The sequence below is a fragment of the Prinia subflava genome, chromosome 19 (genome assembly GCF_021018805.1).
Source record: "Prinia subflava isolate CZ2003 ecotype Zambia chromosome 19, Cam_Psub_1.2, whole genome shotgun sequence".
In the NCBI taxonomy this organism is placed as follows: domain Eukaryota; kingdom Metazoa; phylum Chordata; class Aves; order Passeriformes; family Cisticolidae; genus Prinia; species Prinia subflava.
The window spans coordinates 8,423,290-8,446,750 of NC_086265.1; the positions used below are offsets into that span (position 1 = coordinate 8,423,290).

The 23,461-nt window shown below is 57.4% G+C and overlaps 2 protein-coding genes across 2 annotated transcripts; one reads left to right on the forward strand and one right to left on the reverse strand.

Moving 5' to 3' along the window:
* Positions 1-431: 431 nt before the first annotated feature.
* On the forward strand, positions 432-6,617 carry LOC134560083 (carbonic anhydrase 15-like). Its single transcript, XM_063415619.1, has 8 exons — positions 432-498; positions 2,022-2,057; positions 3,726-3,896; positions 4,098-4,258; positions 4,923-5,015; positions 5,293-5,359; positions 5,555-5,721; positions 6,392-6,617. Exons 1-8 carry the CDS (start codon positions 432-434, stop codon positions 6,605-6,607), a joined length of 978 nt encoding a protein of 325 aa, XP_063271689.1. The 3' UTR covers positions 6,608-6,617.
* Positions 6,618-14,617: 8,000 nt separating this feature from the next.
* On the reverse strand, positions 14,618-19,930 carry LOC134560457 (immunoglobulin lambda-1 light chain-like). Its single transcript, XM_063416483.1, has 4 exons — positions 19,778-19,930; positions 19,349-19,643; positions 16,772-16,809; positions 14,618-15,110 (listed from the first exon to the last, which is right to left on the reverse strand). Exons 1-4 carry the CDS (start codon positions 19,821-19,823, stop codon positions 14,788-14,790), a joined length of 702 nt encoding a protein of 233 aa, XP_063272553.1. The 5' UTR covers positions 19,824-19,930; the 3' UTR covers positions 14,618-14,787.
* Positions 19,931-23,461: the final 3,531 nt, after the last annotated feature.

Consider the following 23,461-nt stretch of genomic DNA (forward strand, 5'->3'; position numbering starts at 1 on the left):
AATCCGTCTGTAGTCCCACTCACCGTGCGGGGGCGGGATGGGACACAGCGGGGATGCTGCCGACCTCCAGAATCGGGGATGGAGAGCGGGATGGTGCCGGGCGGGGAGCGGGGCGGGCAGCGCAGCACCCGTGGGCTCCGCCAGCCCCCGCTCCCCGCCTGTCCCTGTCACCGCGGGCAGGGACCCAGCGGGCGCGGGGGGCTGGCCGGGGGCCGGGCTCTCCCCGCTCCCTCCTAGCAGCCGAGGAGTTAAAAACTCAGCCCGGGTGATGAATATGTAAGAGCAGAGCCCAGGCTGGAGCTGAGCATCTCCCGGGCTGCGGGCGCTGCCAGCGCTGCCGCCCGCCCCAGCCCAGAACCGGGCGCACTGCGGAGGGACGGGACGGGACGGGACGGGGACGTGCGGGGGTTCCCCCGCTGCCCCCCGCCGCCATGGGCCTCACCGGGCTCGGCATAACTTTCCTGACACTGCCCCTCGTCGTGCGAGCGGCCGCGGGAGGTGAGCTGCGGGCCGAGAAGAGGGGGATCCTGCGGGTGGAGAGGACGGGGGCGCGGGCTTGGAGGGCTTGGGGGGCGCCGCTCATTCCATTCCCTTCCCACGTGTCGAGGGATGATGCGGGCTGAGGGGTTGGCAACAGGGACTGGGGGACCTCGTCTGTCCCAGGAGCCTTCTCCTGCCCTCCCACCAGCCCCACCCCGCTGCTGGACGGCCCTCGGTGCCGCCGGGCTCGGGAGGTCTCAGCCCTCCTGAGCGCTGGCAGGAGGTGGTGGGGCCAGGACCCCCTTGGGAAAGGGGGGTCTTGGGCTTCAGCCCATCCACCCCACAGACGTGCGCCACCGGGGACCCCGGTGAGGAGGACACCCCCGAGCGAAGGGGCGCTGCCGTCCCGGCCGAGGCGCTGGGTGCTCACTTGCATCGGGGCTGGGCTGGGGGCGCCCGGCGCTACCTTGGCTCCTGCCGGAGGATGCTCGAGAGCTGGTGCGTGCAGCTCCGAGGATTTCCCAGGAGTTCTGCTGCCCGTGGACCCCAAGATCCCTGCTCTGGGGCCCGTCTGTGTTCTGCCTGCACTGTCCCGCTCCCACTTCTCCTCCGGGGCTGGTGTCTCCTGTACCACTGTAGTGAGGCTTTGGATGCAGTGCCGCAGGCTGGAGCCTTGAGCAGCACAGGTGGAGGCCGGCAGGGCTGCCTGTGTCCCGCTGCTCCGAGCGGCTGTGGCTGGCACGGAGCGTGGCTGGGCTGGCCTGCAGCCGGCCCGCGGGCACGGCCCTCGGCCATCGGCGGGGACCGTCCCCGTGGGCTGGGCCCGGGCAGACCGGGCTGTGCTGTGCCTCCCGCCGGGATCAGAAGGGGAGCTGAGGGAAGGGGTGCCTCCCCAGCTCGCTCTGCAGAGCCGATGGCCCTGGGTGGATGTGCAGCCGGCAGAGCGGCAGCAGGGTGCCGGCATTCTCGGCACCCCTCGGTGCCCCTGCTGCACCAGCGCTCGCCATGGAGCCCGTGGTGCCCGCAGCCGCCCGGGAGCTGGTGGGAGTTCGGCAGCTCCGGCTGAGGTGGCCCTGAGTGACGGGACCATCCCCACAGCGTGGGTCGGGCCTGCCCACTGCCCCCGCCGCTGCCAGCCCGGCCGGGCACCGCGGGGACAGCGGGGACAGCGGGGACAGCGCACAGGGCTGCGGCAGCGCCTGCCGGGGGCCGCGGCTGTGGGGGACGGTGCCTTGGCTCCCCAGGATGGGTAAGGGGGGATGGCCCCACCGGAGCTGGGGAAGGAGCACAGTGAGCAGTGGGGTTTGGCTGCCTTGGAGCAGCGATGCTGAGGGAGGTTTCCCTGTGAAGCGTCTGGGGGAGGCAGGGAGGGTGCGAAAACACTAGCACCAAAAATAACCGTGATGAACACAAGTGTTGGCGGGACCCCGGGCTGCACTGGGGGATGTCCTCATTGTCAGGGGGTTGGGCACGGCCGTGGGTGGGTTTGGTAAAGGGTGCCTGTCTCCATCACCTGCCCTGAGCTCTCCTTTCTCCCGCAGGGCAGTGGTGTTACAACTCACAGGACCCCCAATGCGGTGAGTGGTGCCAAGTGTGGGTGTGCTGGGGCAGTGCGGGGCTCAGACCCTCGTGTGTGCCCACAGTGCCCACCTCGGGCAGCATCAGCAAGGCCCAGTGGGGAGTGTGTCATGGTAAAGGGCAAATTCCCCCGAGTCACACAAACTTGGGAATGGTTAGAGGAGCTTCACTTTTGGGGGTGTTGCTGTAGAGACTTGACGAACACCTGAGCCCCTTGGAGCAAGTCAGCCCCACCCCTCACCTTGGCCAGATCCAGGTGCTCCTGGGGCAGCACCAGCTTTCCCCCTTCCACCTGAAATAAATTAAGTCCAGGTTTTAAAATACTCTATTATAAACCCAGTGCAGTGCAGTCAGCAAGGGGATGGGATCCAGGGCCTTACTTGAGGAGAGACAGCTCTCTTTGAGCAGGCAGCAGCAGGGAAGCATGGCTGGGGGCACTTTGTCTCAAAACATACAAATACAAATTACAAATAGCTTGTAAAAGGTTAATTAAAGATCATCAAGCATTTAATCAGCTGTTACGGCCCAACTGTTTTATAGCTCTCGGGTTTACATGCCCCGTGGCTTGCGAGTGCGGATTGCTGGGCTCCCCTCATCCCTGTCGTAGCCAGGCTCGGTCTCGCCCGGTTTGGCGTGGCCGGGCTGGCAGCGAGGGCAGGTTTTGGCAGGGCAGAGGGGCTGGTGGGAAGCGGCTGGAGCAGCGTGGAGCCGGCTGTGTGCCCGCAGCAGAGCCATGAGGAATGGCCCCTCATTAAAGGCACCTGGCAACCTGTGGGGCCACCCAGTTACACTGGCCAGGAACCTGGGGGGGATGGTGGCACAGCCAGGCCGCAGCTCCCTGGGCTTCCAGGCAAAAAGTTGCCTGAAGTAATGAGAGGAGAACATAAAGGGCAAGGGCTGAGCCCAGGGGGGCAGGAGGTGGGATACAGCCCACAAGTGTCTGTGGTTTTGTCTGCCCAAGAGGAAGGGAAACGTCAGAGCTGAGCCATGGGGCACTGCTGGGGGAACAGTTGTTGCAAGAAGAGATAATGCTGGGGTGCTGGGGACCAGCCACATCTATGAGTTGGTTGTGTGGCCTGGCCGTGGTGGCAGCCGTGGGGACCCTGCTCACAGCCCCCAGACAGCACTGTGGGTTTGCAGTGGGTCCAGTTGGCTGCCAGCACTGCCGTGTCCTCACCCAGCTCCTGCCGTGGTGACCCCCAACCCCAGGAGCTGCTGATGGGCATCGTGTGGTCACTCTGGAACCTGTGTAGGATTTGCCCCAGGAGGAGTTGTGTGGCCAGGTTGCATTGTCACCTGTCACAGCTGGACAGAACCAGCGTGAGTAGGTTAAACATGCTAAAACAGGGAATGGGCAGAAGGGGCAGGGAGAAAGCCTGCCCTTCACCAGTGTCAATGTGGACGCTGCTGCCAGGCTAAATATAGCCCCCGGCCCCTCGAGGAAATCCTGCTGAATTATGGATGAGGCTGCAATAAGCCCCTGCTCATCAATAGGAAACAAACTTAGCCGAGCAGGAGAGCAGTTCCCATGGGATGCAAGAGAGCATGGCCGGGCTGGCAGGGGCAGCAGGGCTGGTTGGGGACACAGCCACCCGTGGCCTTGTGTCCCCTCTGGGGGCAGCGGTGGTTCGGTGGCTGCCCGCGGTGCCCCTGCTCCTCCTCTGCAGGGCCCAGCCACTGGAAGGAGCTGAAAGCCACATGCGGTGGCGACAAGCAGTCCCCTGTGAACATCGACAGGCGCCGGCTTCAGAGGGATGGTGGCCTCGGGGACATCCTCTTCGAGGGCTATGACCAGGCTCCCCCTGGCAAGTGGAGGCTGACAAACAACGGGCACACAGGTGATGAAGCTGGGCACCTTCCCCTGTCCCAGTTCCTCAGGCACCATCCTGACTGGGGCTTGGCTCTGGTGCCACTCCCGGGTGCTGCGGGATCCCATGCAGATAAATGTTACTGCTGGGATGCAGCTGGGGGAGAAGGAGCTGTGTCAGGGCTGTTCCCCATCCTCAGCCTCCCCTCACCCTGCCCTGCTGCCCTTGCAGTGATGCTGACCCTGGCGAGCGAGTCGGCCTCTGAGCACATCGCCATCAGCGGCGGGGGCCTCCCCGGCCGGTACCGCGCGGTGCAGCTCCACTTCCACTGGGGCAGCCTGGCCGGGAACGGCTCCGAGCACACCCTGGACGGGCGCCAGCTCCCCATGGAGGCACGTGAGAAAAAGCCCCCGTCACGTTCCGGGTCTCTCAAGCCCTTGGTGTGGGGGGAAGGGGTGAGGCTGGGGCCCCCCAAGGCTGTCAGGCAGCAGGTGACCGGGCTCTGCCACTCTGCACTGGTGGGATCAACCCCGCTCCAGCACAGGCACCTGGGTGGTGGAAAAGCAGCTGACTTGAGGTGTTTCCTTACTGTGCATGGGCCAAGGGGCTTCATCCAAGGCACTCAGTGGGGTTTGGGAGGCTCTGTGCCCTGCTGGGGCCATATACTGAGCTAGTGAGTGCAAGGGAGAGCAAGCAGGAGCGTGCTGTGCCGAGCATATTGGGATACTTCTGGATGAAAGAGGCTCTGCGCCTTTAAAATATTCATTATCTGCCAGAGGAAAGCAGAATTTATGTTCTGTGTCTGGGGAGCACCCCAGGACTGCTGGCCCCCTTTCGTACACCCTTCAAAGGATGCTTGCTTCGTTGGGGTGCTTTGATCCTCTGAGCACCCACCCCACAGAAGTGCCAATGGGACCAGAAGGGCTTTACTGGGAGAGGCTGACCCAGAGTCTGGCCATCCCAAGCTGGCTGGAAGGATCCATAGCAGAATGTCCTGCTGCCAGGGTGCTGGCTGGGGGCAGCTGTGCATGCCTGACTCCTCTGTGCTTTCCTCAGATGCACATTGTCCACATGAATGCCAAGTACCAGACACTGGCAGAGGCCAAGGGGCACCCCAATGGGCTGGCTGTCCTCGGCTTCTTCTTCCAGGTGGGTCTGCAGGGGCCCCCTGCACACTGGGTGCTGGTGGTGCAGCCGGGTGAGCGCTGTACGGGTGTCCTGAGGGAGTGGGAAGGGGCAGGAAGGCTGGCTCAGGGCCAGGAAAGGCTGGGGAACCCACAAGAGAGGGCAGGCTGGGAGCCCTTCCCCACTGCTCTGCAGCAATGCGAGGCAGGGCTGGCTCTGCCTGTGGTTGCTCGGCAGGACGGGATGACCCAGCTCTGCTCAGGCTCTGCCTGACTCAGCCACTCATTCTCCCCGTACACAGGTCTCTGAAGCCACTAACACCAACTACAACACCATCGTGGCGGGGCTGAGGAACGTCTCCCACGCTGGTGAGTCGCCTCTTCATCGGGGCAGGAAAGGGGAGACCCTGCCGTGGGAGGGCAGGGATGCACCCCAGTGGGTCGGGTGGGGGAACCTGCCAGTCCTGGGTCCATCTGCTGAGGGGAAATTGATGGGGGTGGCCCTGCTGTCACCACCGCACCCCTGGCAGGGGCCAGGCTGAGCTCCCCTGTCCTGCCCCACAGGGGACTCCGTGGATTTGGCCTCCACCTTCCGCCTGAGCACGCTGCTGCCGCGCGCTGGGCGGCTCCAGGGCTACTACCGCTACCAGGGCTCCCTCACCACCCCCGACTGCAGCGAGGCCGTGGTCTGGACTGTGTTCGAGGAGCCGGTGGAGATTGGCCGGGAGCAGGTACTGGCAGCCACAGCCCCACGTGCCAGCACCCAAAGGCTGCATCCCCAGGGCAACCTCTCTCCTTGTCCCTCCTGACCCTACAGCAAGAGCACAGGGAAAGTCATCTCTGTAATAATGCTCCTGGCAACTTGGCAATTAATTAGTTTTATGAAGGTTAAGTAATGGAGATGTGGCCACCTGCCAGTGAGGAGAAATCCCATCTATACTGTTCTCCTGCCCGGCCTTGGCATTCAGAAAGAGAAATGGGAGTGAATCCATCGAAGCTCAGTAGAGGCTCCAAGGAGATGGATGGGTGGGTGGGTGGATGGACGGATGGATGGATGGACAGATGGATGGATGGATGGATGAATGGATGAAAGGAAGGAAGGAATTCTCCTCTGTGCTCAAGCATATTAGTAGATGTGTTTTCTTGAGGAAGCCACGGGCCAACCACTCTCTAAGTGCTCACTGTTGGCACTAAAATGCAATAATCTCCTTTAAAACTGATCCTTGTGAGGACCTGCCTCTGTGTTTCAGGAGAGCAGTGGGGGGTGGTGGAAGGAGCCCCACTGGCCATGCCATGGGTCCTGTGCCATTGGCAGTGGGGCAGTATGGAGCGGGTTGACAGTGGGCAGGGGCTTGGGGTGCCTGGCAGTGCAGCTGCCCACCCTCCTCTCTCCCTGCACAGCTGAAGGCATTCGTCAGCACCCTCCACTTCCCACTCGAGGGATCCACGCTCCTAAAAATGATCAACAATTTCCGCCCGCCGCAGCCCCTCCGCAGCCGGAAGATCTTCGCCTCCCGGGGGGCCACAGCCAGCGCTGGGTCCCTGCACGGGGGCCACCACCAGCTCCTCTTGCCCTTGCTCCCCCTGGCCCTGCTCAGCCTCTTGCCAGCCAACTAGGGTCTGCCCCTGCTGCAGTGGCGATGGAGGTGATGCATCCTGTTCATGGGAAATGGAAACAGTGAAAACAAAGCACGTTGGAACCTTGGCTGGGCGAAGATTTTGTGAACATGCGTCTCTGCAGAGGTGAATCTCTGCAAGCCTGGAGTAGCCCTGGAATGCCTCTGTAGATGGGCAGTGGGAGCTGCTGGCAGGGGGATGCTGCATGGACTGGAATAAATCCAAGGTCCACGTCAGTGCTGCCTCTTTTGCTGGCTCTGTGTCCCTTCACCCTCGAGGGCAGGTGCTCAGCAGGGCACTGTGGGATCAGTGGGGAGGGAGCTGGGGGGGTGTCTGGGATATCCTCACATGATGGTGCAGGCAGACCAGGAAAGAGCCCAGTCCCGGCCCTGACACAGGATCCACGCAGTCCCTGTGCTGCAGACGCTGCCCTGTTGCTTTGCCCAGGGCTGGGGCTGGAGGGATGGGGATGTCACTGGGGACACAGCACCTGCAGTGCCCTTGTGCAGGACACAGGGCTCTTTCCACGGAGCTCATTTCGTGCTGGCAGGAATAACTGCAGCTGCCGGGGCAGGGCTCTGTGAGCGGGGTGGTTCATAATTAATGTGCTGGAGCTCCAGGCATGTTCCCATCTTCTCCTGAATTATGGGTGAGGAGCACAGGCCGTTATCTGGGAGAAGAGCGGGGCAGGCTGAGGTTTTTCATCATTTCTGGAGGGAGGCACGGCCAGTGCCGGGCTCCAGGCCCCAGCCCCAGCAGCGGCTGTGAGCGCTCCTGGGGTGAAGCCCGCGGTGCGAGAGGCTCTCCGTGGGTGCAGGGGCCCCGTCGCAGATCCCCCGATGCCCACGCCAGTGGGATGTGGCTCTGTGGTCACTCCGGACACGCGGGGGCGCCGCGGGAACGCGCACGGAGAGGTGCCCGCAGCCGCCTGACCGCCGCCAGGGGGCGCCCTCAGCGCGGCCCCACCACCGCCACCGGTGCCCCGTGTGCTCGTCCCCATCCCTGACACCGCCACCCGTGCCCCGTGTGCTGGTCCCCATCACTGACACCGCCACCCGTGCCCCGTGTGCTCGTCCCCATCCCTGACACCGCCACCCGTGCCCCGTGTGCCTGTGCCTCGTGTCCCTGTGTCCCTTGTTCTTATGTTCCCGTCTCTGCCACTGCCACCTGTGTCACGTGTCCGTGTCCCTGTGTGCTGCCATCTCCACCTTTGCCCTCCTGTCCCTGTTCCCCATGTCCTCGGGGCCCTTTCCTTTGTGTCCTTGGGCCCCTGTTCCTTCATGGCCTCATTCACTTTTCCCTCTGCCCCTGTTCCGTATGTTCTTGTCCCCTGTGTCCTCATGCCCCTGTGCCCCGTGTTCTCCTGCTGCTGTCCCTTTTGTCTGTACACAACCCTTGTGTCTCCGTGCCCTGTCCCCTGTGTCCCCTGTGCCACTGGCTCCCATGGACTCTTGTCACTGTCCCTATGTCCAGATGCCATTGTGCCCTGTGTCTTCGTGTCCCTGGCCTCAGTGTTCCTGTGGTCCCTCTGCCCTACCACCCTCCCTGCTGTGCCCTCTCCTCCTCCCATGTCCCATCACGTCCTTCTCTGTGTTCCCTGCCCCTCCATGTCCCTGTGTCCTCTGTTCTGTCTGTTCCCTCACGTCTATCCATGTCCCACCATTCCCTGCACTGCCCAGCTCCAGCCCCTTGTGCCCAAAGGCCACAGGGCAGCTGCCCCACGGACAGGCCCAGGCCCAGCCCGGGGTGGGCCCAGCCCCAGCTGGCGAGAACAGGGTGGGCCCAGTTTGCTGTGGTGGGCCCCAAGTGGCTGCAGCCCCCCAGTCCACTCCAGTACCAGCCCAGGGTGTGAGGAGTACCCAGGCAGTGGGACCAGGTGCCTGTCCAGGAGGACCATGGAGGGCACAGGCTGTGCTCCCAAAGGCATTGCACACCAAAATATTGGGCAGTAGCTCTGGGAGCAGGCACTCCACAGGTCCCCACCACCCGGGGGACCTGTCCTGGCTGGCTGTGGTGTCCCCAGCACAGAACAGTAGTGGCAGCAGGCAGGGTCTGGCTGGGCAGCAGGGACCCTCTGTGCAGCTGGGCACCAGAACCTCCCCAGAGGCTCAGCACTCACTGGGCAGCCCTGCTGGGACCTGAACTCCGGGGAGGTGCTGTGCCTCTGCTGGGAATGCTGGGCTGTCTGGGAAAGGACAGGGCAGTGCACCCCCTCCTGTGAGCCATTACTGAACTGGGGCCAAACCCGGCTTTTCCCGCCTTTACCCTGCCGTGGCATGGCTGGGCAGCGGCGCTCGGGGTGCCAGGTGCTGGAAGGTTTGTGCCAGGTGCTGGAAGGTTTGTGCCAGGGCAGCGGAGCGCGGCAAGGCCAGGGCTATTCCTGGCTCCCAGCTGGTGTTTGGCCGAAGCGGGCTCTTGGTTTTGGCGGGCTCCTGGTTTTGGCGGGCTGTAATTTTAGCAAGGGCTGTTTCCAAGCCACGGGGCTGCGGTCGAAGCAGCTGCCTGTGAGTGTGCCTGGCTCAGCTGGGGGGGCTGTGATGTGCATCAGCACCCCCTGCCCATGGCCAGCCTGGGGAGCTGGGCCAAAAGAGCCCAAAACATGGCAGAAATGTTTAAACTTGGTCATTCTTCCCCGCAGTGGCCCTGGTGTGGGGCTGGCAGCATGTGCACAGGGTGGGGAGCTGTGGGTGAGGGTGTCACTGGCTGGGGTAGGAACCCAGAACCCTGACGGATGGAAAAGCTGACTAAGATCAAACTGACACTGCCAGCTCCAGCCACGTCCCTGAACAGCTACAGGATGCAGGGTCCAGCCCCGGGGTGCACCCAGTGTTCTCCTCCACTCTCCCTCACGCTGTCTGCTCTGCCCACCCTGGCTGTGCAGAGGGAAAAAGGCACCTTTGGATGAAAGGCCTCCCTAACTGGGTGAGCCTAATGCTTCTGCTCCCTCCCGAGGGGCTGGTGAGGACCCTTGCAGCCACCCCCATCACACCCCTCAGCCACCACTGCCACCACCTTGCTGTCACCATGCCACCAACGTTCACTACCTAGAAATATCTTAACATTAAATTGAAAAGTCCCACCCAGGGAGTCATAACAAGATCTGCAATTCAATGACCACGTTTCTCCAGAGAGGGAGCACCAGCCCCACAGTCTTTCTCCATCAGCACCTGTTTACCTCAAATGCGAGAGAAAACAAGGGTTTGCCGAGCCCCCAGACCAGGCTGAGGCTCTCTTGGGAGTTACATGTTACTACCACAATAAAATTGAAATAACAAATATTTTGAAGCAGCTGAAAGGTGTTTATTTTTGAGTTGGTTCAGCTTGTTTACAATCTGCTTACAAGCCCAGGCACTTATTTTCGGGGCTGTTTACTGGGCTCTCCCCCAGGCTCTGGTGTGGTTTCATACACATCTAAATAACCCCCAGCAAGGGGGTACCTTCCTGCCAGCTGCGTGCCCTGGCAGTTGCTGTTTTGACACAGTTATGCAAATGATTGCTCTCACCTTCACAAATGGGCTTGAATGCTCAGGTCGTGTTTTCGACCACACCAGCCTGAAACACTGATGTATTACATTTATTTCTCTTTCAATTGCAGGGCAATAAACCTTGGTCTTGTGCTCTCATGATCTCATCTTCCACACCACCCCAAGGCCTTTCCCCCATCTCAGGGGCTGATGTCCCCCCAAGTGGTGACACCCCAAGGTGAGAGCCCAGTGAGGCAGGGACACAGAGCTGGCCACCATCTCAGGGCTGAGCCGACTCAGGCTCTCTTGCCTTCACACGTCAGCACCCACTGGAGACAGTTTCGCTTCCTTTTTTGGGGCGCCCTTTTGAATTTCTGATTGGGGACTGTAGTGGGTGAGGAGTAAATTTAGCCAGGGGATGTCCCCCGGCCGCACAGCTGCACAGTGGGGCTGGCTGGGGGGAAATGGGGCCAGTGCTGGCGTGGCACAACCCGGGCTCTGCACAGCCTTTCCCCCAGTCCTGCAGAGAAGACGGCCGTGTGAGCAGAGGGTTTGTCAGGATGGGGTGCAGGAACCAGCAGCGCCCTCCAGGTGCTTGGGGGCTGCACCCCCCGGCTCAGGCATGGCAGAGGCCGTGGGTGTCACTCGGGCTTGGCACAGCACCAAAGTGAGGGGGCTTGTGCCATCCTCTCTCTGCTGTCCCGGTGGGTCTGGCTCTGCCCCTCTTCCCCCAGCCTGGGCTGGGGCTATTCTGGGACCCCGCTCTTGCTTTCGAGTTTCAGCCCTGCTGCCTCCAGGAACGCGGCTGTTTGTGTGGCTGCAGCTGCGCTGGGGCAGGCGGGACCCATCCCCTCCTTTCCGGCTGTGCCCACGCCGCCCTCCTCTCCAGAGGAGGTGTTTCATCAGCTCCAGGTGCACTCTCTCTGCTCCTGCCACGTCCCCAGAAAAAGAGACCCCACCTCCTTCTGGTATGAGACTTTGGGGCTTGCCTGGCCTGGGGAAATCACCCAGTGATGTACATTAAAAAAAAGCAGGTCAGAGCTGTTTTTTGGGGCTCAAATGTAGCCAGAGGTGGTCGTCATGGAGGGCACCCAGGGAAGGTTTGGGGACCAGAGCAGAGTTTTGTGCCTGAGGTTTGTGGCAGTGGTTTGGGAGCGAGGGTTGTAAGAGCTCCTATGGTCCCACACTCCTTTGCGTACTTTTCTACATCCCTCACTCTGTTCTCAGCTGTGGGACCCCTCCAAGCTGAAGGTGTCCAAACCCCCAGGGTTTATCAAATGACCCCCAAAAGCCTTGTTAAGCCCTCACCTGGGAGTCTCAGTCTGGGAGAACAGTTCTCACCAAGCCCCAACCCTTCATGGGATCCACTGCTTCTCTTTGCAGCTAATGAAAGCCTTCTTGAAGCATCTCATTTACCAAATTAGATCCCCCTCATTTTAAAATTACTGGCAAGCTGGGAAAATGAGAAAATAAATGACTGTTAAAATTGCAGCGCAGGAGCCGGCAGTGAGAGAGGAGCTGCAGCTGGGGAGGGGGAGGGAGGTTTCGGTTCTGCTCAGCACATTTGCTCACCAGACACCCCCAGCGAGGGTGGAGCAGGAGTGGATCCAGATTGCTCTTCCCAGGCACTGCTTCCCTCCCTGCTAGGGGATGGATCAGGCCCTGCATCCCTCTGTGATTCCCAGCCGAGGCTCTCCAGCCCTGTTGAAGGCTTGTTAAGGGTAAAACTCTGGCTGGGAATTTGCCAAGTTGCAGGCAGCGGGGGAGGATGGGAGCCCTGGAGGGGCCAGGGCCACTGATCTATAATTAATAAGGCTTATTCTTGATGGTTATTGCTTATGGAAAAGATTTAGCAAAATCTTTTAATCAATAATTAGTGAGGTTTCCTGCCCCCTGAGTCAGAGTTATGCCTGTGCTCTGCCCACACAGACCTGAGCTGCAGCAAGACCCCAGCTCATGCCCCAAATTGAGCCCACAAAAGCTGGGGGTGGTGTCCTGTGACCAAGGAATGGGCTTCACTCTGGAAATGTCAAGATGAATCTCAGGACCTGGGGAAAGCATTGCCCTGCCACCCTCCTCCAGTGCCCCTACCCAGAAATGTGGCATTTCTCAGGGTAAAACCTGGCAGTACAGCTGGCATGGGGGTCGTGTCATTCACTGCAGCCTCAGCCACTACTGAGGTGATTTAATAACTGCTGGATTTGGTAATTATTGAGGCTTGATCTTTGCAGCAGGAAAGAAGTGAACATCCTTCCTGGCAGCAGGTCTCGGTCATTGGAGCATTCCTGGCTGGCAGAGTCTTGGGCAGCAGTTCTCCTGGCAGCACCACAGCACTGGGGAGGAGATGCCAAAGGCAGGGGTTTGCTGGGAAATAGCCTTGCTTGAGCAAGGAGGGGCAGCAGTGGCAGTGTGGAGGAGTTTTGCCATCTCTGGGCTCACATTCCCCAGCAGTGAGCTGCAATGCATGGGTGCATGCATGGATGCATGGATGTGGCTGTGCTGCAGGGACCTTCCCCTTCAGGACCACCTGCCACAGCCCAGTAGCCCCCCAGGAGCAGGCCCTGCACCTCTGTTGCAGTGGGCACTCTGTGCTCAGGAAACTCTGTTAAAGAAGCTTAACGTGCAACACAGTGGGACAGGTCTTTCCATCATCTGCCCTTCCTTCTTTTCCCTGGCCTGAGGCAGGCTGAGCATCCTGCTGCTGGCTCCTTCCTCGAGGCTGGCAGCAGCCCAGGGCTCTGGCCTGCATGTGGGTTTGCTCTGCAGCGATGGGATTTGGGATTTTCTGGGAAAGGCATGAGCTTGTCACCCCACGCATGGGAAGGGACACAGTGACAGACCCCCCGGGCAGGGTAATGGGAAGGGGGGTTTGCCCTGTGCACGGGGCTGTTCCATGGCAAGGCCTCCTCTGCCCAGCTGAGGAGGAGGATAAAGCAGGATTAAAGCCAGTGAAGTTGTTTTGGAGCACGAGGTGCCTTTTGGCAGCTCAGGTGGGGTTAGGGCCTGCTGCCAGCTCCCCAGCAAAAAGCAGGAGGGAAGGGGCACTGTGCTGTCATATCAATACAGGCTGGGGCTGGAGGGAGTTCACAACAGTCCTGCTGCAAAGGACTTGAGCAGTCAGTGGATAATGACCTGGCAATGTGTACCTGCAGCCCAAAAAGCCAGACTTATCCTAGGCTGCATCAAAAGCAGGGAGGGCAGTGGTCTGAGGGAGGGGATTCCTCCTCTGTACTTCCCTCTGGTGAGGCCCCGTCTGCAGTGCTGTGTCCAGCTCTGGATCCCACAGCATAAAAAGGACATGGACCTGTTTGGGTTATTCCACAGGAGGCTACAGAGATCTCAGGGCACTGGAGCACCTCTGCTATGAGGAAAAGATGGGGGAGCTGGGGCTGTTCAGCCTGAAGAGGAGAAGGCTCTGGCAAGACCTTATAGCAGCCTTTCAGTACTTGAGGGGAGCTTATAGAAAAAGTGAAGACAGACATTTTAGCAGGCCCTATGCAATAGGACAAGAGATAATGTTTCTTAACTAAAGAAGGGTCAGTTTAGGCTCGATAAAATGAAGAAATTGTTTTACTGTGAGAGTGGTGAGGTGTTGAAACAGGTAGCTGAGGGAAGCTGTGGAGGTCCCATCCCTGGAAAGATTCAAGGTCAGGCTGAAAGGGGCTCTGAGTAACCTGATCTGGCTGATGTTCCTGATCATTCCAGGGAGCTTGGACTGGATGACTTTTAAAGGTCCCTTCCAACCCAACCCATTCTAGGGTTCTGTGATTCTGTGTCCCCAGAAGACACTTTCAGGGACATGTGGCAATCCAAAACCTGGCGGAGCACGGCACCCCACAGGCACAGCCCGGGGAGGGGGATGTGGTGGGGCCATCCCTCCTTTCCCACGAGGCTGGTGAGGGACACCTCTCCCAGAACTGCACACAGCATGGCTGGGTGCTCCCAGCCCCTGTCCCTGCCCTGATGGGGTGACATCAGCAGAGCACTGGTGCTTTCAGCAGAGCCATGGCTGTCAGTCCTTCCATGGGCAGGGCTGCAGGGAAGTTTTCCCAGAGCTGTGCTGGGGATGGACACAGGGCATGGGGCAGGCAGGAGTCTGGGCTGTTGTGGCACAGGGTGTGATGGACAGGCTGTGCTTGTGCTTAACTGGCAGCTACACCGGGACCCCCACTCCGAGAAGCACGGGGGTGACAATGAAAGGGGGACAGAGCCAGGCCTGGCAGCAAAGGGGCACGGCTGGGCATGCCTCCACCACAGGCCACGTGTGCCTGCAAGGCACCTGGCACCCAGAGGCCAAAGAGCAAGGGTCAAGGATGGCACAGCCAGGGCCACGTGTGCAATGAGTGCACGGGGGCCTAGTGCAGGCTGCGCCCCAGGCTGCTCATTCCCTGGTCTTGGCAGTGCCAGGGGGTTTCCTTGGGGTCCCCAGGGTTGAGCAAGAGCTTCACGGAGCCCCTGCAATGTGAGTGTGTGTGCACACATTCGTGTTCCCATCCCACCCCCCGCAGCAGGGAGCGAGCGCATTGGAAGGACACAGAGGCAGGGATGCTGAGGCAGCGCTCGTTCAGTGTCGCTCTTTATTTATTTATGTGACACTCACAGTGGGGGACAGGAGCAGGGGACAGGTGGGCATGGGCACAGACATCTGCGCTGGGGGAGCCGCTGCTCCCAGAGGTGGGGGGAGGGAAGGAGCCAGCCAAGGGCCGGCAGGGTGGGTTACATGCACTCGGATCTGTTCACGGTCTTCTCCACGTTCCCAGCCTCGTGCCTGACCTTGCACGAGACAGAATTGTAACTCTGCCACTTGCTGGCGTCCAGCAGCAGGTAGCTGCTGGCCATGTACTGGTTGTTGCTCTGCCGCTGGGGCTGGCTGGTCTCCACGCCGGAGGTGATGACATTGCCATCAGCCACCCACTGCACGGTCACAGGCCTCGGGTAGAAGTTCTCCATCAGACACACCAGGGTGGCTTTGCCCAGGGTCGTCATCTCCTCGGAGGATGGCGCGAAGAGGTGGACGGTGGGAGCCACCTTGGGCTGGCCTGCGAGGGACGAGAGCGGTGCGGGGTCACAGAGGGCCCTGTCCCCACCACAGCCCCTGCCAGCCCTGCTGGCACTGCCCAGAAACTCCCCACTTTCCCCACAGCCAGAGCTTATCACTCATAGCTGTAATGTATTGACATTTGGGATATATATATATATATAAAAATATATATATTTATATATAAAAATATGGGATATATATTTTATATATATAAAAATATATATTTATATATATATTATATATATATAAATGTGTAATACACATATACATACATCTCATATATGCTTGTATGTTTTATATACACCATATGTACATATACGTGCATATATATGTATTACATATGATACAGCTAATATACTTAATATATATTAACTGTACAATATGTATGTAGTCCATATCATATGAATAGATGTATAATTCTAGAAAATACATTTAACAGGAATATTTATACGTTTCTGTATCACATATAAAAGACATTATATATATATTTAATATATTTATATATGCACATTCTTATAATTAATTTTTTATATATTTATATAAAAATATATACACACATATGTGTATATTTACACAATTTTTATATATGCATATATATATAATTTTTTATATATATGTAATTAAATTTTAATTTCTTTGCCAAAAAGCCATTTCTTTCCTTTTACAAGGCATTTTTTTAAAAAAAACCCCAAACTTCACAGACAAACCATCCTGCTTTCTGCCCAGTTCTCTTTTCAGACATTTTCTTGTCTCTGAAAAACTACCACTAAAAATCACCCAAAGGAAGATGGAAAAAAGATATTTCGTCTTTCCAGCGTGGTTCTGCAGCCTCCCCCAATGTGCAGTGTTTCTATTTCTATCTTCACCTTATTTCTATCTCTGTCTCTATTTGAAAACCTGGATGACTCCACCATTAAATACATTTTGAAGAGGAAATGGTCAAAGAACATTTTTCTTGATCTTAACCCCCAGTAATTTGGTTCAAATTGCAATTTTTCACCAAATACTTTTAAAAATTACGGACAAAGACAGACAAAAGACATTTCCAGCAGCATTTTCAGCACGACAATCTCCATTTTTGACATGTCTTACCTGGACAACGGGCTCCTTAAGACACCCCTGGAATCTTTTGTCTGAGATTCCAGGGTCATGCTGTTTTAACTCGAAGTCTGGATGACTGTGAGCTGCTCACAGCCGAGGAGAGGCTGTTCTTTCACAGCGCCTGCACCCTTGGCCGTGGGACCCCGCAGAAGAGCCCCTGTCCCTCACCAGGGGTGACAGACTTAGTCCTCAGGACTAAGAATCGAGGACTTAGACTTTACACTGACAAATTTTTTTGACAAAGACAAAAATCGCCTCTTTTAGAGACCTAAACCTGATTTTCTTCCCCCAGAGACCTCAGACACATTTCCTGGACAAATTTTAAGACTTTTCGATTGAGAAAATTCTCCCCGATTCTCCGTGGCGCGCACAGAGTCGTCAGAGTCCGCAGGGATGAGACAGAGCCCCCAGTGCCGGGCTCAGTGCCTGGCCCCAAACGGGCGGCAGAGCCCAGCCCGGCGCCAAGTCCGAGAAAAAAACCCCAAATGACCGAAAATCGACAAAATGTCAAAATTCCGCGGCGGGGAAAGAAAGACCGAGGGGAAGTCGGCGACTCACCTAGGACCGTCAACATCGTCCCGGCCCCGAATACACCACACAGTGACACAGGGCCATACAAAAACCTCCTGCCTCAGGGCAGAGCAGTCCTGGACCCCATGGATGTTGGAGGAGGGAGAGGATGATCTGGAAATATCCCAATGGATGCAACGGAACGAAGGTGGTGGGATGGAGATGCCCCGATGCACACAGCAGGATGAAGGTGTGGGCACAGCTGTACCTGTCGAGTTTTGATCCTGGCTGGGTTCTTCCAGTGCAGCTCCCACCACCAGCAGTAGAGCTAATAGCTGCAGGCAACTTATTTTATTAATATTTACCCTAAAAACATGAAAAAACAAGAGATGGAGATGCCTACATAGAGCTGCAACAGCTATGGAAGGGGTGAGCCAGGATGGGTTTCAGCTAAAACCAATTAACTTCATATTTCCCTGTAAAGGCTTGGCTGCTTCTTTGAGAAATGTTTTCCCAGTGTGGTGCCAGTCCCACAGATTGGCAGATTCAGTGCTCAGCTTGGATCACTGAATGCCAACAGCATCAACGTAAATTCAACCCACAGATTTCCATACGATGTGGTTTTTGCAAGTGGTTCTAGAAAGAGGCAGAGTCAGTGAACTTCCTGAGTCACAGGAACTATATAAATAGTTCACTATAAAACAGGTAAAGCCTAAAAAAAATTGTGGTTTGAGACACTTTCTCTTTCAAAGCATTTCTTTGCCTCTGAGAAGGTTTATGCTTTTGTGCAAAGCCTGAAACGATCCAAAAAAAGAAAAAATCACTGAAATTGTTTATGCAAAGCATTTAGCTGAAGCCACTGCCCTCTACTGTGGATGATCATTTTCTGAGCATTTCTCAGGCTTCAGTGGGGTTTCAGTTTCATTTTGTGGGAGGATAAAAGAGGGGGACAATGTTCAACCCTTCAGTCCTGTTCTTCTCCTTGGAGAGAGGCATGGAGGAGGACAGAGGCTGTCCTGGGTGCAGCAGGGTGTTGCTGAAGTAGCTTTTGGTGTTGCCTCTGGAGCAGGAGACCTTGAAAGTCTCTCCACATTGGCAGACACCTCAGACAGCTGACTCAGAGATGCTGCTTGGACCCGGGAATGTGGAGAGGGAGAGGGGAGTAGAGGGCTGTCAGTCTGTGCCCCAGGACAGCCCTCTCTGACCTGCAGGATGGGCCCTGTGCCAAAAGGTCCTGGTGGAACAGAGGGATCACTGCCTCAGACAGAGCCCAAGGCCTGAGCCCGAGGCCACGGCGCCATGAAGAGACGTGGCTGAGTAAGAGGACGTGGGTGCAGCAGAATGAGGTGGTGGGGCTGTGACACGGCAATGCCAGGCACTGCACAGCCCCAGGGTCTCATCCTGCAGAGCATGGGGCAAACAGGAGGCCATTCAGAGCCAATGGTCATGGAGGGGGGACATGGAGCTGCATGAAGCCCAGAGCCCTGCTCAGCCCTGAGAGAGGGCAGAGAAGCTCCAGGTTTAACTCCTCTGTTTCCAGCGGGCTGTGCCCCCTGTGGTGATGGTCTAGAGGCTCCTGGCACAGCTGGGTTGGGAGGCACCAGCAGGGCCCTGGGCACCAGCCAGGGGATCAGGAATAGCTTGGCTCTGGAGCACAGGGCAGGCACAGGAGGTCATCCCAGCACTTCTCTTTTGAAGTGTAGGCAAGCACTGGACAGGCATCCTAGAGGGCTGGAAGATACCCCAGGCCTGCAAGCGTTATACAGACAGTAGGACAATGCCCTACACTTTTGTCGTCCCTGAAGTGGCCACGCAGTTAGACTGTGTGATCATTGAAGGCCTCTTCCATCTGAAGTGGTCTATTCAGTTGTATCCTAAGTGCTCTCTTTCACAAATGACAAGGAAAGGGCTGTAAGGATGGAGCTGTGTTGCTGGGACCAGCCATATTCACCGCAGGGCAGAAAAAGGCAGGGTTGTGCCAGGGACCAGCCCCACCAAACAAGGACAGCAGAGACTCCCAGCAGGCTCCTGCCATGGCAGGAAGACTTTGTATCCCTTCCCCATTGCTCCGTTTCACCATGGTAACATCATCACTGCCATTTTGCCACGTTAACAGACAGCCTTGTCCTGGGGCTTGGACCCCAGAGATGGTTACTGTGCTCATGGAGCCAGATTGGGATCTGGAGAATCACAAATGGGTATCTGGTGGTTCCAAGTCATTGTAGGAGATCCCAGGGACAGGGCACAGCCAGGAAACTTAGGCTGGTACCAGTCACAGCTGCTGCCATCCCTGCAGCACATGACTTTGATGGCTTGTCCCACAGTGCTGACACCAAGCAGAGCTGACAGACAGAGCACTGGCCCAGGGAACATGGGGAGGGAGAGGAGGGAGAAAAGAAGATGGGGGTCAGCCAGTGACCTGGAGCATGTCCCTCTCTGGTCAAGGGAACAGTGAAATGACAAATCTGCCTGCAGGCTCACACATGGGACACCCTGAGCCATGACAGCGTTGCTGGGAGGTGGTAACTTCCTCAAATGACAGGGGATGGGCACAGTCTTAGGGCTCCTAGGGATAGCTGAGGCAGGAGGTTTTTGTACGACTTCCCCATTGCTGTGTGTCACGGTGCAGTAGCACTGCTGCTGTCATAGCCACCACAGAAATAGACAGCCTCGTCCTCGGCTTGGACCCCAGTGATGGTTAAGGTGGCCGTGGAGCCGGACTTGGATCCGGAGAATCGCGAAGGGATGCCCGAGGGTCTGTTGGTATTAGCATAGATCAGAGTGACAGGGGCAGTGCCAGGGACCTTCTGCTGGTACCAGCCATAGCTGTAGCTGCTACCAGAGCAGGTGATACTGACGGTCTCTCCCACGTTGGCTGACAGCGAGGATGGCTGAGTCAGCGCTGCCTGGACCAGGGAACCTGGAGAGGGAGAGAAGAGAAGGGAGAAGACAGGGGTCAGTCATTGTCCCAGGGGCACAGACCTGCCTGGGCAGCAGGACAGGGCCCCTGTGGCCGAAGTCCTCGTCCAGGCACAGCGAGTCTGGCCATGGCACCTGTGCTGTGGGCGAGCACCACGAGGAGAAGAGGAGCCCAGGCCATGGTTCAATCCCACCAGCGCAGTGTCCCCAGAATGATGGGGCTGTGCTGTGGACCCTGACTCCCTTTTAAGCCCCCGCCTGCCCAGGACCGTCCCCTCCATGCAAATCCGATCTTGCAGTCACGGCCGGATCCTGCCCGCGCTTCTCTCCGCACATCCCTCCCTGCTCCACACCCAGCCCCACCACCCCAGATGCAGCAGGGCTTGTCCCCAGACACAAAGCAGAGACAACTCCCAGCTCTGAGCCTGAAAGCCACCAGAATTGACCCCTCTGTCCCTAAACCAGGCTGAGTGGCTGCAGTACCTAAGGAGAAAGGAGAGCTAGGTGCTATGGTGAGGGCATACACAAGCACCTTTAGCTGCCAGTGATGGGACTGGAACGATGCCAAGATCCACCATTTCCCAACTCTTTTTTTGGCATTTTCCCCTCCCATGGATTTTCCAGGCCCATAAATTACCCCCTTGCCCTCCTGTTTTTGTGCCCTGGCTCTTCCTCTGACAGCTGAGATCCACCACTCCAGACCAAGACCTTTGCTCTTCCCAGGCATTCATACCCCAGAACAATGAGAGTGGGCCAGCACTGAGCCCTGGAGCCCAGCAATGCCTCCCCATTAGCTGATCCTGAGCCCCGTGTGCTGGTGCTCAGCAGCCAGAGCTGGGGCAGCTCCTGGTCAATCCTGCTCTGACTCAGGGCACAGGGATCATGGCTGTCGTTGGCAGTTCCAGTCCAGACAAAGAGTGGTTGCACCACAGGAAATTCCCTCTGCCCCATGACCCTCCCTGTCCCTGACTATGCTGTCCCCAGGGTGCCCAGAGCACCAGAACCCTGGCCGGCATGGGCAGGGCAGGGCTGCAGGGCTGTCTCCCTGTGAGCAGCACGCAGGGGACCTGCTGGAGCAGAGCATGTGTCCCATAGCAGGAACTGCCACACAGGCACACATGCTGCTCCACATTGTGCCTGGGCAGCTGTAGGCAGCATCTGAGGGTGCCCTGCTGGAGCACCAGTGGGCTTGTGTCTCCCTTTTCCTATGCTGGGAGTTACCATGGCCCTGATCACCACTGGTGTCTGAGCCAGAAGAGTGAGAGCCTCCTTATACTTCTCCTCCTCCTCTGTTTGGACCCAGCTGTGGGTAATATGCCGTGGAGATGAGTGCATTCCCAAGTGCTATATATCCCCTCCCAAAATGCCAGGGAACAGGCAGGAACCTGGGGCTCTCAGGGAGTGCCAGGCTGAGACACCAGGCACAGCCACATTCAGTGCAGGGCAGCAAGGGCAGGGCCATGGTGGAGACCTGACCCCCCCATCAAACAGGGACTCCTGACTGATAACTGCAATAGCAGGAGGTTTTTGCATCACTTCCCCAATTGCTGCATGTTCTTGTGGAAGCACTGCTGCTGCTGTCCTCACCACCACAGAAATAGACAGCCTCGTCCTCGGCTTGGACCCCAGTGATGGTTAAGGTGTTCGTGGAGCCGGAGGTGGATCCGGAGAATCGCGAAGGGATGCCCGAGGGTCTGTTGGTGTTGTCATAGATCACAGTGACAGGGGCAGTGCCAGGGACCTTCTGCTGGAACCAGCCATAAGCATTGGTGCTGCCCCCGCAGCACATCAAGGTGTTTTGCTGCAGAGACATGGGCACTGGGGACAGCTAACCAGAGCCAGGTGAGAGCCATGGGCTGTGGTAGAAGCTCTCCATGCCCAGCCAGAGCACCCAGGGCTCCCATATCCTGGCCAGCCCTGAGCTGCCAGGTGGCTGCAATGCTGCTGGGCTCTGGGCAGGACTCTGACTATGGAGCAGACCTGTGACAAAGGTCTTCCTTGGCAGCTCCACAGGCTGCGGCTCCTACAATGGTCACAGGCTCCTCTGCCCCTCACATGGATATTGGGCAGTGAGGATGAACCTAGGGCCAGGGCTTCTGCAGCACCCGGGCCCGGTCACTGCGAACATAGTCATAAAATCATGGAATGGTTTGAGTTGGAAGGGACATCAACACCCCCACCATGGGCAGGGACACCTTTCACTAGACCAGGTTGCTCAAATCCTCATACAACTTGCCTTGAACACTTCCAGGGATGGGTCATACAGTTCTCTGGGAAACCTGCTCCAGTGCTGCATCATGCTTAGAGTCACAGCCTTGAAACATGGCACACACAGGGAAGGGAACCAGGAAGGGAAAGGAAAAGTCCAAAAGATGGAAAGTTGGTCATGCCTGGCAGAGTGGAATGAGGCACCAAAACCAGCCTTTTTGACACTCAAGATCTTGCTTGCCTGTGGCTCAATGTCACCACAAGTTCAGCACTGCTGCTGTTTGAAGCTACCACAGTATTAGACAGCCTTGCCCTCAGCGTGAACCCCAGTGACCCTCTGGAGCCAGACATAAAACCAAAGAATCATGAAGGAACGTCCAGTGGACTTCTGTCATTCCAGTAGATCAGTGACAGGGGCAGTGCCAGGGACCTTCTGCTGGTACCAGCCATAATCACTGCTGCTCCCAGAGCATATAGCCCAGAGAGTTTGTCCCAGGTTGGCTGGCACCAAGCATGACTGACTGGACCAGGGAGCCTGGAGAGGGAGAGGTGAAAGACAATAAGATGGGGGTGCACCATTGCCCCAGGAGCACATCCCTGCCCAGGCAGTGCACAGGGCTCCTCTGCCCATGGTTCTCATGCCACAGTGGGACACACAGCCTCAAGACAGAGAGGAAGATTAGAGGCCCATATCCCTGGAAGGAGAGCTGGCAATGGCTGTAGAAGAGCTGTAGAACACCAGCCTCTGAGGGAAAGGGACCTGGTCATGGCTACAGAAACATGGGGGAACCAGAGCCCAGCCTGGCCCATGGCAATGCAGCAGAGGCAGCAGCAGCAGGAAGGCGCAACATAAAGCAAAAGGCACCAGGCCTGGGGATGAGGCAGTGCCATTCCTCTTATGGGGACAGGGGAAAGGGTCACCTCCTGTGCCTTGTCATGCACACTCACGTCCTTATGCAGGGGACAAGAGCCTGCCTCAATTTCCCTATCACAGCTTAGTTTGGCCATGAGAAAAAAATGGCTCAAAACCTTCCTCTCTTGCCTCTGGGTTCTGTGTCTCACTTCCCCATTACTTTTTGGCTTCATCATCCTCATCAGTATTGCTGCTGTCATGGCTACCACAGAAATAGACAGCCTCGTCCTCGGCTTGGACCCCAGTGATGGTTAAGGTGGCCGTGGAGCCGGATTTGGATCCGGAGAATCGCGAAGGGATGCCCGAGGGTCTGTTGGTATCCCTATAGATGACAGTGACACTGCCCATGCCACCCCAGCACTGAGGCAGCAGGAGGAGGACTTGGTCATCGGCAACAAGATGTGATAGGTTGGGGGACAAAGCCACACCGATCTTTGTAGGGACAAGGACAATGACCTTAGCGGAGAACAAGAGAACCTCCAGTTCTGTGGGACAACAAAATAAGGACATTCGTAGCTATTGCTGGACAGAAGGGATAGTAACCTACCCCACAGCCAGCTAAGAGGGAGGAGGGCTGAAATTTTTCTTTAGTTTTGGAGTCTGGAAATCTTTGGAATTGTCACTTCTTACTGCTTGTTGTCACTGTACACCATAGCCACCACTGCTGCTGTCCCAGTTACCACAGAAATAGACAGCCT